Consider the following 19,816-nt stretch of genomic DNA (forward strand, 5'->3'; position numbering starts at 1 on the left):
CTTATATTCCGTGGTAGAGAATTATTATGCAACTCTCTACCTTTTTTTACCCGACGCTATCAAAATGTATTAATTTAAATGGAAGTGTACCCCGTAACGAATTTAAGGGAAGCTCCTTTAAGCAATATCGCAAAGGACACCGCTTCAATGTTCTTTGTCCGCTATCAAAATATTAAACTGGTTAATATTCTTTTTATTTTTATCGCTTAAATAAGTTTGCCTTCGTCATACACATGAATGACACCTATAAAATATCTAACTACAAACAAAAGCTCTTTTCTCCAAATGAACTTCGAGTGGCCTAGGTGTGACACAGTCTACACGCTCCAAAGCTGATAGACCTACATTTTCGTCTGCGTTGTTACATTAGGTAACATTTAATCCTACTTCATATTTTAAACTGCATCAACGTTACATAAAACCCCACGTGGGATTTTTTCAATAAAATGGAAGTATGCAACCATAATGTAATGAATATATACTATATCGCTTCTAAAAGAGAAGATAATAAGGTTGTCATATTCTAAACCAGAACAATGTTACATAACTATCCACTTAGGTCGCAGTATTATGTGAAGCAACAATTTTAAAAAAAAAGCTAAGCCACCATGGAATATTGTTTTTGCATATGGATTGCTGTAAGATCCACCAAACGAAAAATTAAATCGTGGGAGTATACAATCATAAAGAATGAATATATACTATATCTCCCACCCGACCACCACCAAAAGTGGAGGTAATACTTGAAAGGGTTCCTTCGTAAAAGAAACAAATGTCTTGGAGTACGATATTGTAATGATAGAAGAGGTACTTCATCATGACAATAGAGCAATTAATACTAATTAACTTAGTCGCTTCTTACTGAATTGTTTTTCTGAGAATTTTACAGTCAATGAAGAAAAAAAAAGGCCAAAGACCCTAGTGTTTTGGTGTGATGTTTGGAATATAATAAACTAGTTGTGACCATTCGGACAAAACACTAAGAAACGGGGCCTAATTAGAGTTGGGGTCCGTTTTTTGGGGGGGGGGCTCACGCTGTATGTAATATCTGACAGAATTTCCACACTTTCTTAAAAAAATAATGGATCAGAGTTACCGCTTAAGTCTCAGTTGCAATTTGCCATGTTCGAAGTGAATCAACGGTTTAAAAAATGCAGGTATTTATTCTGTTATTGTTTCGGAAGTTCGAGTACCCAACAGTGCACACGCCTTAAACCTACATGATCTTCTCCATAAGGTAACATTTAATCCTATTTTATATTTTTAACCGGCTGCTGTACATCTTTAGCATCTACCAAGCGAAGAAGAACATCAAAGAATGTTGCTATCATAAGAAAGGAAGATATACTATACTGCCTTCCTCCCCCCCCCCCAAAAAAAAGAAAGTAATGCATTAGACGACCGCCTGATAAATGAAGATGGTAATGCCTATGAGTATGGTATCGTGACAATAGAAACAATATTTCATTGCTCCCACTATGATCCACCAAAATATAAAGTAGTACCTAGATAGATGACGTCATATAACAGTACGGCCACAGAATTATTACGGACCTATATTACGAAGGTCGTGGCATTACTCCTTCATACAAGGAAAATAACATACTCGAGAACAAGTCCTCCGCTTTCTTATACTTACTTTGAGGACATTCTTCTGATAACAGAACCGATGCTAAACTGCTAAACTAAACTACTAAATACTAAACTAACCCTACAGCTAAATATTTAATCGTTTGCCGCCAGGTTATCCTGGCATGTACAAATGTGAACCTCGCACAAAATTCATATTAGTAAACTTAATCGTTACTTACTGGCGATGTAACCCCTAAGCTTTATCTTTTTAAAAAAAATCGAGGAGATGATTGCTTAGAGGATTGTTTTCTGATAACCGAACCGATAGTAAACTCCCCCTCCCAATTTAAAGCTGATAAAATAAAACATTAGATCATTTTTTAATTACTTCAAAATGTCTAGTCATAAAAACATTTACATTTTTTAATTTCTTGTCCTTTAACTAGGATTAAACTCTAGTACCTGTTCTCAGCATTTAAAGTAATAAGATGTTTTTCTATCAACAAAATAATTGCGTACGTATACAATATAACAATGAACTATCTATATATATAAAAATGTAATTCTTGGTTCGTTCAAAGTTGATACAACCATATTTCTACATTACCAATTTATTTGAAATTTTCAGACAATCCATCTTTAGAGTCGAGGGATGTCCATGTTTTTAAAATAAATTAACATCGCCAATTATTAAACTATTAAATAAAATAAAAATATTTTCGTAAGCCAGTAGTGCGACTCTGTTTTATTGATAGAACTGAACTTCCGGTTCGATTTATTTCACACACCCCGATTTGATGAAACGAATTAGAAGATTTCATTTTCTGTTTACTCGATAAGTAAAAAAAAACAAAAACAAAACGTAATTCATTTGTTTATCTTCCAAATTTTTTAATTAAAACATTTTTTCTTTATTATATCAGGCAGAAAAAAGTTTATCGTTTGCTTTTTGAGTCGAAGTCGTTTTTTTTTTTGTTTTTTGTTTTTTGTTTTTCGATATAAGAAAATATGAACTTTTTTTGTTATTAACACTATAAATTGTTTGGTAAAAGTACAGATTTTTTTCGAAGAAATTTTACAGATTGGTAACGTGCTTAAATAATATTTGGTGCTGATGCAGAGAGTGGTGCACGCCATTTTTTAAATCGTATTTCCAGGTTTAATTAAAGTTTTATTATATGTTTTTTTTATTCAATTGTAAGGTTAAAATACAGATTAGGTACAAAACACACTCCCCTCCCAATGTTAAGAATGGCTTTTTAAATAACAACGTTATCATTTCAGCACGGATCACTCTTTGCATGAGTACCGTACTTTCACCTAACAATTTAATAAACAAAACATGGTACTTATCCAGAGAAAGTACCGTGCTAAAATAATAACGTTATTTTGAAAGCCATTCTTAACATGGGGAGGGCGTTTTGTAACTATTCTATACTTTCACCTAACAATTTGATAAACAAAAGATGGTACTTATGCAGAGACGGTACCGTGCTGAAATAATGCTATTAAGAAAGCCATTCTTAACATGGGAAAGGTGCGGTGTTCTGTAACTATTTTATACTTTCACCTAACAATTTAATAAACAAAAGATAGTAGTTCTGCAGAGAAGGTACCGTGCTGAAATAATACCGTTATTTAGAAAGCTATTCTTAACATGGGGAGGGAGTTTGCATCTATTCTATACTTTCACTTCACAATTTAATAAACAAAAATAGATAGTACGTATGCAAAGGAAATACCGTGCTGAAATAATGTTATTTAGAAAGACATTCTTAACATGGGGACGGTATTTTGTAACTATTCTGTCTTTTCACCAACAATTTAAAAGCAAAACATGGTACTTATTCAGAGAAGCTACCCTGCTGAAAAAATGACGTTATTATTTAAAAAGCCATTCTTAACATGTGAATAGGGGTGTTCTGCAACTATTCTGGGTGTTCACCTAACAATTTAATAAACAAAAGTTAAAATTAAGCAGACAAGGAACAGTACTGAAGCATTAACATTATTTAGAAAGCCATTCTTAACATGGGGAGGGAGGATGTTTTCTAACTATCCTGTACTTTCGGTGCTAATGCAGAGAGTGATCTGCGCTATTTTTTAAATCGCATTTACACGTTTAATTAAAGTTTTATGATATGTTTTTTATTCAATTGTAAGGTTAAAGTACAGAATAGGTACAAAACCCCCTCCCCTCCCCATGTTAAGAATGGCTTTTTTAAATAATAACGGTATTATTGCAGCACGGATCACTCTCTGCATGAATACCGCTTATTGTTTTGTTGTTTGCTTTTTTTAACGTATTTTTTTTTTTTGGTTTTTTAAAGAAAACCTTTTTTAACAAAAATTGAAAGTACACGTTTTTTCTTTTTCTTTATTAAGGAAATTGGGTACTCATGCACTTATTGATACGTGCTGAAATAATAACGTTATTATTTAAGAAGCCATTCTGAACATGGGGAGAAGAGGGTGTTTTGTACCTATTCTGTACTTTAACCTTACAATTGAATAAAAAAACGGTAAATTTTTAGATTAGGTCCACCTCCAAAATTTTATTTTAAATGACGACTTTTGTAGGTTTTCGACTATTCTGAATACGGAAACCGCATTGAAATTTTGCAGAAATAAGTAGTTATCGAGATATAAAAAGTTATATAATGCATTGTAATCTCTGACGGCCATCTTTTTTACACGCTTGCGCGCATCATAAACAAATCTACGCACGTAACAAAGATGGCCGCCAAAGAATACAATGCATAAAACCACTATCTATGTCTCGATAACTAATTATTTCTGCAAAATTTCAATGCGATTTCAGTATTCAGCATAGTCGGAAACCTTCAAAAGTCGTCATTTAAAAGAAAATTGTGGAGGTGGACCTAATCTAAAAAAATACCAAAAAATCATAATACTTTAATTAAACTTGGAAATACGATTTAAAAACATAGCGCAGATCAGTTAGTGCATTAGCACCCATTCATCGACTCATGTAACCTTATTGCCAAATAAGCTCCGGCTACAATGTTGAACGCGCCGTTCACATTGTTTTTTTTTTGTTTTTTTTTTCAAGTTAAATTCAACTTTCACAATATCTTTATTTTTTTATAATTTCACAATATCTTTTTTTAATAATAAATTGTTAGTTAATAGCACAGAATAGTTACAAAACACCATCCCCTCACTATGGTAAGAATGGCTGAAAAAATATTAGGTGCTCATGTAGGGAGTGATCCGTGCTGAAATAATAACGTTATTATTTAAAAAGCCATTCTTAACATGGGAAGGGGAGGGTCTTTTGTACCTATTCTGTACTTTAACCTTACAATTGAATAAAAAAACATATCATAAAACTTTAATTAAACTTGGAAATACGATTTAAAAAATAGCGCAGATCAGTAAGTTCATTAACACCAGAAATTGTTAGGTGAAATACAGAAAAGTTTCTACCAAGAAAACCATTATTTATTTTATTTTTTTTTTTTGCTATTCTTACCAAGGGGAGGGGATGGTGTTTTGTCACTATTCTGTGCTTTCAACTAACATTTTTTTTTAAAAACAAAAAGTAAATTTTCACATTAGATCCACCTCCACAATTTTTAACATGGGTAGGTTGGGGGTGTTTATTCTGAAAGTCGTTCTTAACATGGGGAGAATGGTGGTATTTATTCCAAAAGCCGTTTTTAAAAGACGAAAGACAGGTAAAAGGTTAAAACACGTAGTTAGGTATGGGTGTTGTTTATTCCGAAAGCCGTTCTTAATATTGGGAGGTTGGGAGTGTTTATTCATGGCCGTCAATGAATTATAGTGCATAGTACAGGTCTTTATATCTCGAAAACTAATTGCCTCTGCAAGTTTTAAATGAGATTTTCTTATTCAGCATAGTCGAAAATTGTGGAGGTGGACCTAATGTAAACCCCCCCCAAAAAAAAAAGATTTCGTTAAATTTAAATTTAAGCGCGGTACTAAAAATAAAATTAGACAGAAAAATACACCTTTGGGTTTGTACTTGCACAAAGGCTTGAAAAAGTTGTCAACAAAAACAAATATATAAAAAGTAAATATTTTCAAAGGCAAGATAAGTTACTTTTCTACCTAATTGGATAATTTTTAGTGTTCTTATTGGGTTTGTACTACTGTACATAGAGATTCGAAAAAGTTGTCAAAAAATAAATGTATAACAAATATTATCAAAGGCAAGATATGTTACTTTATTACCAAAATGGATATTTTTTTAGTTTTTTTAATGTAAAATGTTTATTCAGCTCGAAAAACACAGCGTTTACTGCTATGTTTGAAAATTACAAATGGTGGCAGACTGTGTTAAACACATTAGGTTTAGGAAAATGAGTTCAAACTAAAAAAAAACTATACAAAATACTGTTAAAAACCACCGAATACATGTCTGCCTATGTCACGGTAACATATATTGAGTGAGTTCCTGACAGTATTTTGTATAGTTTTTTAGTTTTCCCAAACTTAACGTGTTCAACACAGTCTGCCGCTATTTGTATTTTTCAAATATAAAGATAAACACTACATGTTTTCGAACCGATTAAACATTTTACACTTAATGAAAACACTACAATCTTATCCAGTAAGTAGAAAAGTAACTTATCTTGCCTTTGATGACATTTATTTGTTATATTTATTTTTCAACAACTTTTTCGTTTCTGTGTTTAGTAATACAAACCCGTTTTATTTACTATAACATTTAGTCGGCTCGAAAAACAGTGTTTATCAGTGTATTTGAAAAATACAAACGGTGACGGACACTGTATATGATGTTAATTTGGGAAAATGATTTAAAACTAAAAAAACTATACAAAATACTATCAGAAACCCACCGAATATATCAGCCTATGTCACAATAACATATAATCAGTAGGTGTCTGACACTGTTTTGTATAGTTTTTAACTGATTTTCCCAAACTTAACGTATTCAACAGAGTCCGCGACCATTCATGTTTTTCAAATACATAGATAAACACTGAGTTTTTTAGCCGATTAAACATTTTACATTAAATAAAAACACTAAAAAATATTCAGTTAGATAGAAATGTAATTTACGTTAACTTTGCTTTCATTTATTAATTTTGGAAAACTTTTTCGAATCTGTGTATAGTAACCCCTCTCTTACCCAAATATTAATTAAAAACTCATATTTTTGAATACAATAAAAAAGAAAACTATGTAGCGTTTACACGTTTTAGCAACTTTCGGCTTAATCCACTGAATGTTGGTCGAGTCCAAGCCATGATTGACAGTAATCCCGAGGATCAGGATCCAACTCTGCAAGAGTACCATTTTTTTTCATTTTCGCCTTTTTCCTTTACTTTTTGGAGTGGATTGCTGTACTAAGAATATAAGAAACATGCATTTTCTTTTTTATTAGAATTTTCCATCACACGAAATTAAGCCACAGCAGTGCGTGGCAGGGTACAGCTAGAAATTATATATATATATATATATATATATATATATATATATATATATATATAAGTAAATTCTTGCATAACACGAACTTGGGAAATAGTTGGTTGATCTTCTTAAACCTGTGCTTTCTTTTTATTCGGTCCATTGTATCTCGGATTCTTTTCAATTCGTGTCACATATACAAAAATTATCTTTATCTAAGAATACCGAGTTCTTGGCTTCCTTTGACATTAATAGTCTTTTTCTAATATACCTTTGGATGAAACCATTGGTATTTGTGCTGACTATCTATACCGTGGTCCCTCAAAATCTCCACAATTTCCTGAACGAATTTTCGTTGAACTGATGGAACTTGCCACTAAATCAGTCTCCTTCAGTTTCAACAACATTATGTACCGGTAAATTGATGGGATATCTATGGGTAGCCCTCTTAGTCCTTCCCTAGCCAACATTTTCGTTGGATTTTTGGAAAACGAATTATTTTCCAAAATTACTAAGCCAACATTCTATACACGCTACGTTGATGACACTTTTCCATGCTTTCCCTCACGGAGTGAAGCTTAACAGTTTCTTCGTCTTCTTTGCAACTTGCATCCATCGTTACAATTTACTAAGTTCGTGTTTCTAAAGTTGGTTCTACGTTTGAGACCTCTGTATACAGAAAACCTACATTTACAGGGCTCTATCTTAATTGGTTTTCCTTTGCCCCTCAGTCTAGAAAAATAAACCTCATTAGCGCTCTTACACATCGTGCACTTATGATTTGTTCACCAAACCGTCTTGATACGGAACTTGGTGAAATCACAAATATTTTTCTTAGCAATGGATATCCCATAAATATAATAAAAACTACTATTGAACATAAAATTGCTACATTTAATAGTGTTAAACGTATTGGTCCATCGCGTTGTCCCATTTATTTAAAATTACCATGGTTAGGTCCTGTTGGCCTTCATATTGTTAAAAGGATTTCTTCTGCTACTCAACGTTGTTTTCCAGCTACTATGCTTAGAGTAGTTTACACAACTCGAACCTTTTTCTCTTCTTTTCGTAAAGATGTTTTGCCAACCATTCAAAAGAATTATGTTGTTTATAAATTTGTTTGTCAGTGTGGAGCTGACTACGTTGGCAAAACATCCCAAAGATTTGAAATGAGAATATCCCAACATATCCCTCGAGATATTCGACTCCACCAGGTTTCGAGAACATCCGGGCACTCCCAAGCTCATGGGTCCGCCATTGGTAATCACCTGATGAGTATAAATAGGTGTTCTGATCAATATTCCGATGGGTGGTTTTCTGTTTTATACAGTGGGAGGTCGAACTATCATCTCAATATCATTGAGGCGTTATTCATTAATAACTCTCGACCTAGCCTGTATAGACAAAAGATTTTGAAACATCAGTTGGAAGTATTTATTGATTTAAAACCACCTGAACGGTGAGATTTTTTTCCTCACTGGTCTTCCAACTGAAACCAAATTCCCTTCTTTCCTCATTCGATTTTTAGTTTTTAATTTATCATTCTGACGTTTCCTCTTAGAGGGTCAGGCGATAAGGCCTTAAGGAAAATTTTAATAATTTCACCTGCCCGTTTTTTTTTGTTTCTTTGGTATTTAAATTAAATTATGTTTCCTCTGATATATATATATATATATATATATATATATATATATATATATATATATATATATATATATATATATATATATATATTAGCAAAAGTACCCGTCGTTGACTGGGTTCAAAAATAGCCTACAGAAAATGGACTCTCATTTATGAAAGTATGATAGGTTATGAAAAGGAAGAGTTGAATTTGGGGTATCAAAACCAAAGCAAAATATGATGAAAGTAAAAATAAAATAGATACACCCTATCATTTATTATACCATACCTGTTCACACTGAAACACTTATCACAATATTCTGTGGATCTATATTAAAAAACCTTGTTAAACTTTGTGACATATTTCCATTCTATGGAGGTCAGGTGCGAACGCACACCCCATAATTTTATTATGCCATATTTCTTCAAACTGAAACATAATTATCAAAGTATACTTACGCAGATAGATATGAAAAGTCTTTATTAAAGTGTGTGACTATTTTCATTCTATGGAGACCAGGCGCGAACGCAGACCCCACAATTTTATCATACCATCCCTATTAAAGTTAAAACATACTTATCAAAGTATTCTTATGTACATCTATATCAAAAACACTTGTAAAGGTTTTTTCTTAATTTTTTTAATTTTTTATTTCCATACTTTGTGGACCAGGCGCGTACGCAGACCCCACAATTTTTTTTTTAATAATCATTATGCCAGATACAAACATACCCATTCCTGTGTCTCGATACATCTTCTATCATTATATGTAATCAGTTTTTTAAAATATCAACCATATAGGAGTTTATTCGTGACCACACTCACACACTCACACACTCACACACACACATACACACACATTCAGCTTTCATACCTTTCATATCAGACAAAGGCTATTCATTAAGACACTGTCAGAGCTGGTTTTCCCCAACATTGGGTGAAGCAAATACGGGAGAAAGCTGGCTGTAGACCAGTGTAGCTTTCAGCTTTCTGCCGTATATTTCGACGCTTTACAATCCTGCTTCCCTCTTGGTGTAGGATGTCACGCTTTCTTTTACTAGTATATATATATATATATATATATATATATATATATATATATATATATATATATATATATATATATACATAAGAAAATATATTTTAACTGGTAGGTACTTTGGAAATTCTACGAATTGAGAAATATACAAATATGTTTTGATGCAGGCAATATTTTTTCTGGAAAGCGCAAAAATTGTGTTTTGGATAGACAAACATGTAGAAACTATGAGCTTTATCAAAACACATTTATTGTTTAAATTTAAATTTCCGCGGATCTCACTAGGTATTATTATTATTATTATTATTATTATTATTATTATTATTATTATTATTATTATTGTTATTATTATTGTTATTATTATTATTATTATTTTAAACGAAGAATTATATTGCACATGTTCGGATGTTTTATGTTTTTGTTTTTGTGTTCATTTTTCTTGGCCATCATCAACATCCTCGGCGGAGTTTAACAAAATAGTACACGGAAAAAGTAAGCGTTTCTAACTGAAATTATAATTTAAACCTTAAATTCACGGTTAAAAGAGGAATTGTTTTACACATCGGCAGATGTTACATGTTTCTGTTTTTTTGTACATTTTCCCGGCCATCAGCAACATCAGCGGCGGAGTTTAAAAAGAAAAATAGCAGACGAAAAAGTAAGTATTTCTAATTGAAATTATAATTTAAACCTTAAATTCACAGTTAAATGTTAGGATGTTTCATGTGTTTTTTTGTATGTACATTTTTCCCGGCCATCAGCAACATCATCGGCGGAGTTAAAAAAAAAAAGTAGCAGACGAAAAAAGTAAGCGTTTATTACTGAAATTATGATTTAACCCTTAAATTATTACTGTAATCTAAATATTAAGACGATAGCGTGTGTGTTCTTTTGTGTGTCACGCTTACATCCGGGTCGTTTAATTTTTATGAAAACAAAGAAAAAAATTGGTGTCGCTGTTGAGGGCAAAGCTAATAAAAATGATTTAATTCTACCCTATGCGACGAAGGTCCTCAACTCCCCATATTTCCTCCTATAACACAGAAGAAGCTAGGTAACATACAAATATCCGTGCATGAGGTCGCCAAGCTAATAAAGAACCTAGATTCCAGTAAAGCAACTGGCCCTTATGGCATCCCAATTATAGTGTTAAAAAAGCTTCAACCAGAACTTGCTCCCATATTTACGAAACTATTTAAGCGCTGCCTTAAGGAGAAGTGCTTTCCGACTCCCTGGAAGACCTCATCAGTTTGCCCTGTATTTAAGAATTCAGGTGATAAGTCATCTCCCTCTCAATACAGACCTATAAGTCTCCTGTGTGTTATGAGTAAGTTGCTGGAATCCATATTAAATAGAAAAATAGTCAACCACCTCAGCAGGAATAATCTTCTTAGTGACACACAATATGGTTTCCGCTCTGCAAAATCTACCGCAGATGTGCTGACGGTTATATCCGACAGGAATAGCCAATCTCTTGACAAAGGCTTCCTTTCTATGGCAATTGCTCTTGACATATCAAAGGCTTTCAACAAGGTATGGCATAAGGGTCTACTTCACAAGGCTTCCAGCCACGGTATAACTGGAAATGTTTTCTCAATCATTAAATCATTTCTCTCCGATAGGCTCGCAAGAGTAGTGGTAGATGGACAAAAATCGGAGGCATGCAATATAAATGCTGGAGTCCCTCAGGGGTCAATCCTGGGCCCAACTCTCTTCCTGATCTACATCAATGATCTCCCTAAACACATACTTAAATCATTCGTTGGCATCTATGCTGATGACACGACCATCTTCGGCAACACATCAAAGAGTGTAAATGACAAAGTTCTCTAATTCTCTCTCCTCTGATCTCGAGCGCGTGGTTCTGTGGGGGAAGATGTGGCTGGTTACCTTTAATGCATCTAAAACCAAACTCCTATCCTTACATCATCAACGCTCTGATCCCCAGCTGGCATCAATTGTGATGGATGGCTCTCGTCTGAGTGAGGCCCCGTGTTTTGACAAGCTTTTGGGTTTGATCTTTACTCCTGATCTGAAATGGAACACGTACATCAAGTCTGTTGTCAAGGTCGCTGGAAAGATGGTGGGATCCTTCTACCGCTCCAGAAGATATCTCACTACTGATGCAATTCTCTATCTATATAAAAGCCAAGTACGTCCAAGGATGGAGTACTGTTGCCATATCTGGGCAGGAGCTGCTAAAAACAGCCTATCCTGCCTTGACAGAGTACAAAATAGACTTCGTGGCTTAGTGGGGGATGCCCTTTTCTCTACCCTGCAACCTCTCTCCCACAGAAAAGACGTTGCGAGCCTGTCCTTGTTTTATCGTTATTTCCATGGCAGGTGCTAGTCTGAACTCCAAACCCTGGTCCCACCTCGCCAATCTTTCACGAAAAACACCCGTCTAGCTGAATCCACTGTGAAAAATTTCCCCCACTCTATAACTGTGCCTAAATCAAAACGCGGATTCCATGAACAAAGTTTCTTTCTTAGAACTGCACGCCTGTGGAACTCTGTTCCGTCTGCCTGCTTCCCTCCGGACTACAACTTGGATGTGTTCAAGTCCAATGTTAACAAATTCCTAATGAACCGCCCCCTTAAGTAAACACTTCATCAAATCTCCACACTAACGTAATGTACTTGCAATAACCCTTATCCCTTAATGGCTTCCGGGCCTTGATAAGTGGTGATCACTGTGTAAAAAAAAAAAGGTCAATGTTTGAATTAATACGAAAGACATGTAAAGCGCCTCTCCGGACAAGTTTTTGTATGTGATGTATCCTTTTATTTTATTTGCTCATAAATATGTTAATTATAAAATATTTTAAAAATTAATTAATTAATTAGTAAGATATAAAATAAAAATAAAACAGGGGAAAAAGAGAAGGAAAAAATCATCCCCAATCATTTATTATTATTTATTATTATTGGTTATTACTATTGTTGCTATTATTATTGTTATTGTCTTTGTAACTATTATTATCATTATTATTACTGTTATTATTAGTATTAGTAGTATGTTTTTATTACTATTGTAGCTGTTATTGTTATTAGTTTTGTTTTTTGCTGTCATTGCTATTGTTGCTGTTACGGCTATTATTATTACTACCAATATTAGTGTTAATATCATTGTAAATTTTATTTCTGTTGTTGTTGTTGTTGTTGATGATGATGATGATGATGATGATGATGATGATGATGATGATGATGATGATGATGATAGTGCTAATAGTGGTGGTGGTGGTGGTGGTGGGTGAGAAAGACCTAAAATTCACTAACCCCATTTATAAGAGAATGTCAAATCAAAATATTGAAAATAACGACGTGAATGAGGCTGGCACATCTTGTGAAGGTCTCACGTCCGGCAGGGTGGATCCTGCCCTAATCATACAACTGTTCGAAATTCTGAGAATGTGGGTGGATGTAGGGACAGTGAGAATTGGCAGAGAGGGTCCCAAGACAGGAAGGGAGTTGGAACAAGTGTTGCGTTGTTGCATCATAAAGGGGATCGTGTGTGATCGTCTAATCAGAATTAATGTCGTGTGATCGTCTAGCTGTTCTTTCTATTAAATGATATGTTCATATGCCGTTGTGTGTGTGTGTGTGTGTGTGTGTGTGTGTGTGTGTGTGTGTGTGTGTGTGTGTGTGTGTGTGTGTGTGTGTGTGTGTGTGTGTGGTACATGTATTTTTCAACATACGTCTTGGATGTTGGTCTATCTGGAACATCTCGTGTCTTGGAGGTGAGACGGTACGTGTTTTGGACGAAGGTTAATTCACTCCAACACGATGAATTTTTTTATATTTTTTATTTCACTTTCTAGATGTCTCGCAGAAGACGGAAAGTGAATCTCTGGCTTGCGTGGTACTCTTGGTCTCGTTTCTACACACGTTAGCGTCCTCCCAGTGAAGGGGAGGAGACATCTATGATAGCCGTACGTCGCCTTCTACGCCCAAACCAAATCTCCACGATTCAGCTAACCTGATCACGTGACTCACATGCAATCCGATCAACTGATCCTGACTTCCGGTCAACGTGTCTCAATATAATTTACACAGCTCCCCCATCTCTGTCTCTCTCAGTCTCTCAGTCTCTCAGTCTCTCTCTCTCTCTCTCTCTCTCTCTCTCTCTCTCTCTATCTCTCTCTCTCTCTCTCTGTCTTGATACATTCTCTAACACAGGAAATATCAAAAAAACATGGACGGATGGAGAAAGAAGAGTACTGTGGAAATGCTTTGTAAGAAGTGGAAGGTATCAAATCTGGTGGATATATCCGAAAAGTGGGATCGAGAGAAGAAGGAGCTAGAAATGTCGGGACTTTGGTATCCCAGTTAAAAATAAATTAAAAATAACAACCTACTTTCTGTGATTGTAAGGGAAGAGATTGAACGGATGGTTAGGAATGAAATGAATAATGAAAGTAAAAATGATGAAACTAGATCTGATGAAAGCACTAAGAGAGTAGAAGTGCAGGAGGGGAATGTGAGCGATGATGGGAGGCGGGCAACTGAGGAGGTATGGAATCCTATGGTTAGGGAAAGTGATGAGGAGTTTGAAGGATCTAAGGCAGATAAGATCATTGACTGACACAATAGAACCAGTGGAAGGAGCAGATATATGGAGAAGTGGTGATGAAGTTCGAGCTTTGATTTCTGTAGAAAAAGAAGTACTTTAGAGGTTAAGAGAGATTCTTCTTGGAGACGAGATCATAGATATTCCACGCATAAAGATAGACGATAGATAGGTGATAGACGGAAGGTAGAAAGCGCGGTATAAATAGTTCAAGGAGTAATTCACAACATCATAAGAAAGAACATATTGATTACGGAACTTAACAGGCTTCTATATGCAGCGTCATACGTTATTGCGAATCGTCTTGGATTATTACAGAAGAAAAAGGGAAAAAGTGAGGAGTGGATGCTTCAATGTGAGACCAAGGTTTATTATTTGAAACCTATGGATAGAGAAAGGGCAGAGTCAATTGCGCACCTTGCAACAGGATGTAGTTGACTGGCCCAGAGATAGTACCGCAAAAGACACGATCACATGGGACTCCGGATATATTGGGAAGTGTGTAAGAAGGTTGGGGTGAAATGTGCTGGAAAATGGTTTGAGGAGGCTCCTGATTAAGTGAGAACAAGTGAGGATGGCAAGGTAGAGGTATGGTGGGACAAAAGTGTCATAACGACCAAGCAATTGAAACATAACCGTCCGGATTTGGTTGTAGACAGGAATGTGAGATAGGTATCCTGAGACAGGAATGTGAGAGATTAAAGAACTTGGAGATAAAAGACAAATAATCCCCCGTTGTAGTTGGTGCAGTAGTATCAAGTCGTCTGAAAGGACAATTGAAAAAACTACAAATCCCCGAGATTTTACGAGTAGGTGGCCTTCAGACCTCTGCAATTGTAGGTACCACCAACATCCTTAGAAAGCCCCTTGATCGTTGAAGCTCCTGGTTTGCAGCCGGGATTTATTATTATTATTATTATTATTATTATTATTATTATTATCATCGTCATCATCATCATCATCATCATCATCATACAAATACTTATCAATGATTACCTGCCGGTAAAAACAAAGCTGGAGTTCCTTGTAGTACGAGTGCCCATACACGTTCTTAAAGTTAAAACCTTTAAATTTCGAGTCCTAAGGGATGCAAGTATGTCTGAATCAATATATGCATGTAGGCCTACATATACGCCTGAATATATGGGTGTCGATGTGCGGGTGTCTGTATATGTGCGCATCCATGCTTACGTGCACATACTCAATTTCACACCTAAAGGAAAATTTGGGGTCAACGGGAGCAGCGCGAGTGTATATTGTTACGACTCGGCTATCTCCACGGAGAACTATAGAGATATTATCGCAACGATAATAATAAAAAAAAATTTTTTCTTCCGGGATTAAAACGTAAATAAATAAATACGGGAAGGGATTATCCAAATTCTTCAGAGACAACGGTAAAACATAAGACAGAAAACACAACTGAAATAACAAACAAAAGGCCAATGGGAATTATGAATGTAAATTTATTTATAACAACACCAAAATAAATAAATAAAATGCAATTATTTTGATAATTTAAAGAAGTAATGCATGAAAGAAAATAAATTGTCTTGATCGAGAGAGAATGTTCAAGAAAAATGCCAGATCTCAATATGACATTTTCATACTGGTTATTGTCGTCTGCTCAGTTCAAACAAAGAAAGAGTAAGGGAGAGAGAGATTTTGCTTCACTCACTGTCTTAGCGACTTTACTTTGTTCTTCTTCTTATCCGATTTCCTTCGTTCTTTTTCTTCTCATCCGATTTCCTTAAAAAAAAACTGGCTCCAAATATATCAAATAGACTCCTTTTCCAATGTTTATTAAGCGCACCTCCTCGACTTTTATCCACCGCAGTATTACTGCTAATCTTATATCTGTTCCCAGTGTCGCCGTTGTCGGCTGCTTCCCTCAGCAGCGAGGAGCAGACTGTCTCGTGTGTCCTTCGTAAGCGCGCAAAACGCCCCCTCTCTCTTTATATATATTTTCACCTCTCCTCTCTATACAACCTGCCAGCGTTCGCTAGCTGGTTTCTTTCTTTTTTCTTTCTTTCTCATCTACTGTCAGCGCTCGTTAGCTAGTCTTTCTTTTCTTTTTCTTGACCACTCTCTATATATCTCTTCATATCCTCTCTCGTTGTGATTGTTTTCTTTTTTTTTACTGAGCGCAGACGACAATACAATTGTTGAAAATAAAACAAAAACAAACTATAAAATATAAAAGAATAATTAATTACATTTTTTTTTACTAAAAATGTAACAATATGCATGCATGTACGCATACGTGCATGTGTTTACATGCCTAGGCGGAGATGTATGTGTACAGATGAGTGTTTCTTTAAGTATATGTGTGTGTATGTACGCAGGTGTGTGCTCGCGCGTACGGCCGCAAGCTAACCCTCCCCAAGCACTTAACAACAAATAAAAATCAAATAGATAAACCGTATCATAGCCCCCCTCCCGCCTTCCAACCTAAGCGAACACTCAACAGGTCAAGACATACTTATCAAGAACTCATCTCACCAACGAGACGCCAACAACCTAAACCGTAGGACTCAAAATTTAAAGTAACACCCCCTCCTCCTATCCCCACATATCTCCTCCATGTATCCCTATGCCCTCAGCCACACCAGTGATGAACTCCCCAGACACTCCACAACCACCTAATGTCCTTAAACTCCAAAACTAAAACATTACCGACATACCAAGCCCCCCTCCCACCTCTCCCCTTGTTTCCTTCCTCTTTTTCCGCTTTTCTCTCGCACCCCTTCCCTGACACCACTCACCCTTTCATTCCACTATAAACGAACATTTCTGTAAAAGTCTGAGGAAGCTAGATGACGGCCAAAAAACGGTCGTGTAGCCGAAACAATAATGTAACTTAACAGAAAAATACGGTAATAAAAAATAAAACGCATATTTGCTCTACAATAGTATTGAGCACTTTCTTCAGGTTTCTATTAATTACCATTTCTACTATCTATCTATCTATCTATCTCTCTCTCTCTCTCTATATATATATATATATATATATCAGTTGAATCAAAGTCGGTCAATTTAGCTCTTATGCATAGATCATCGTAAAACGATTAGATCACTGTCTGACTGACTGACGTAAAGAACATTTAAAATTAAAAATGTTTAAATTCAACATTATTTCCCGCGGTTAATGGTAGCCGAATGGATACGGTCTTTGCTAATTGAACCAGAGATTTCTCGTGTTTCCCGAGTTCGAATCGTTCGACTGGTGTTAATCGTGACACCCTGCACTGAAGATTCCCGAAAGGATGAAACACTAGTGTCTGTAGGTATTTAATTATTATAGTAAAAAAAATAATATATATATATATAATATAAAAAATAGTAAAAAAAATAATATATATATATACTATTTATCAAATTTTTACATAAATATTTAGGTGTCGCTACACAATCATGAATATGTTTCAATCAACTAGTTATAAATAACTACAGCCACCCTCACACATGTTTCTTTTACAAAAAAAACATCAATAGAAAATGGGGAAAAGTTCACATTAGGTTTTGTTTGGTAAGCAATCACGTGATCTACGACTTTTAAATTTGTATGAAGAGAAGAAGAAAAAAGAGAAAAAGAAAATGAAAAAGGAAAAAGGGAAAGGATCAATACACTTATAATATAGAATGCATTGTAACAGTTAAATAATAAATAAGAAATAAAAATAAACAAAACAAAAAGCAAAAACAACAGACAAAAACGGAAATATACATACACAAAATAAAATAAACTCTCGCGAAGAGACGAAAAAATCGAGAGAGGTGAGAGAAACGTTTCTTAGTTGCATTTTTAAGACACAACAAAAGCTACGATTCACGCCTTAGCATATATGCTTTAGGTCTGCGGGGAGTGCTACACATAATAATAAGAACACATGTTTCTTTTTCAGATTGTTTTACTTATATATGCATTTCTTTTATTCAAAATTAGTCTGTGGTGATGAAGAAATTGATATCAATTTTGGTTTCGATTCTGCTTTGATGGGGAAGCAAGGAACTGAAAATATAAAACTATTCATTGAAACTGTTATTTCTGCTGACGTCTTAAATAATGATAAAGTCCACGTTGGCGCCATCTCAAAATCATGCCCAGACACTATTGGTAAGTACAAATATATATATATATATATATATATATATATATATATATATATATATATATATAGGAAATAGAGCTTATAATATGAACAAATGATTAATAAAACATGTTAAAAGACATCTTGAAAAAGAGTTAAAAACATATTTAATTTTAAAAAAAGGAAGCACAAGATAAGTGGATAGTCCTTAATCCGCGGAGTTTCGAAGAAATACTCTCCTTCTCATCCGAGGGCAGGAATTAGCAAAATGCGGGATCGGATTTTGCATGTAAAAGTATTTAATGAAACTACAAGTAAGTCACAGATCTTATATATATATATATATATATATATATGTATATATATATATATATAATTCAAACCCTACCGTGTTTGAATGTATGGTTAAGTGGCAGTTTTAGTCATTTAGAACTACTTTAAAGCTTAACCGCTCACTCATTTTTTACCAAATTTCAAACTGTTATTATAGTTCATAGACCACTTTCTCAGCTATAATGTGAAAACAAAAAAATTCAATTTTCGTTTAGTAAAACAAAACTTATGATGAATTTTCTGGTGTTCAAAATCGTAGAAATATGGAAGGAGGTGAGCGATGTTTTTCATGACTGGTTTCCATAGAACAACCTCGCTTCAGCTACTGCTGTTGCTACTAATTCGCAAAGAGAAGTAACAAGTAAAACAGAGAAAATGAAAGCATGACAAGCAGGCGATTTTATTGAAAGCCTACGAGTGCCGTACATTGTTATTACATATGTGTTTATTGGGGCAATAAATAAGACTGAAATTAAACTAAGAACAAGTTAATTTATTGGAAGCCTGGAGAAATGAGTGATTACAATAGAAAAATGCGAGCATGAAAAGTATTATGGTTAAGCTTAAACATGAAAAAGTAAAGGACTAGTTGTTAAATCTGAAAAAGAAAAGGACAAGCTATTCTAGTAAAAAATATAATAAATTTATAACTTAAAATATTACAGCATTAAGAATTTTTTAAATTCAATTTATAACATTATATAATCAATTCTTAATGCTGCAATATTTTAAGTTATGAATTTATTATATTTTTTACTAGAATAGCTTGTCCCTTTTCTAGTTTTAACAACTAGTCCTTTACTTTTCCATGTTTAAGCTTAACCATATTACTTTTCATGCTCGTATATGTATGTATATATATGTATATATATATATATATATATATATATATATATATATATATATATATATATATATATATATATATATATATATATATATATATATATATATATATTATGAGAGTAATCACGTCTTATGAAATTTATTGATGTATATTAATATTTTATTTTGGAAATTGAAAACAAAAGACCATAATGCAATTTGAAAAAGAACAAATTATTAACTTACATTTTATTTTTTCAAAATTATTATTCTTTTTGGCCAAACTATTCGCTGGTAACACAAATTGAAACAAATGCATAACAGATACTGCCAAGTTTGCTGTT

The 19,816-nt window shown here is 34.1% G+C and overlaps 1 protein-coding gene across 1 annotated transcript in view; it reads left to right on the top strand.

Annotated features, from left to right (window-relative positions):
- Positions 1-19,816, top strand: part of LOC145268377 (collagen alpha-6(VI) chain-like) — a 77,963-nt gene that overhangs the window by 53,394 nt on the left and 4,753 nt on the right. The window contains exons 17-18 of the mRNA XM_080123935.1: positions 10,267-10,311; positions 18,170-18,340. Of these exons, the coding sequence (XP_079980061.1) occupies positions 10,267-10,311; positions 18,170-18,340 (216 nt within the window). The remainder of the gene's footprint in view (positions 1-10,266; positions 10,312-18,169; positions 18,341-19,816) is intronic.

This window comes from Euprymna scolopes, chromosome 43 (genome assembly GCF_053919585.1).
Source record: "Euprymna scolopes isolate OS-2025 chromosome 43, ASM5391958v1, whole genome shotgun sequence".
Taxonomy (NCBI): domain Eukaryota; kingdom Metazoa; phylum Mollusca; class Cephalopoda; order Sepiida; family Sepiolidae; genus Euprymna; species Euprymna scolopes.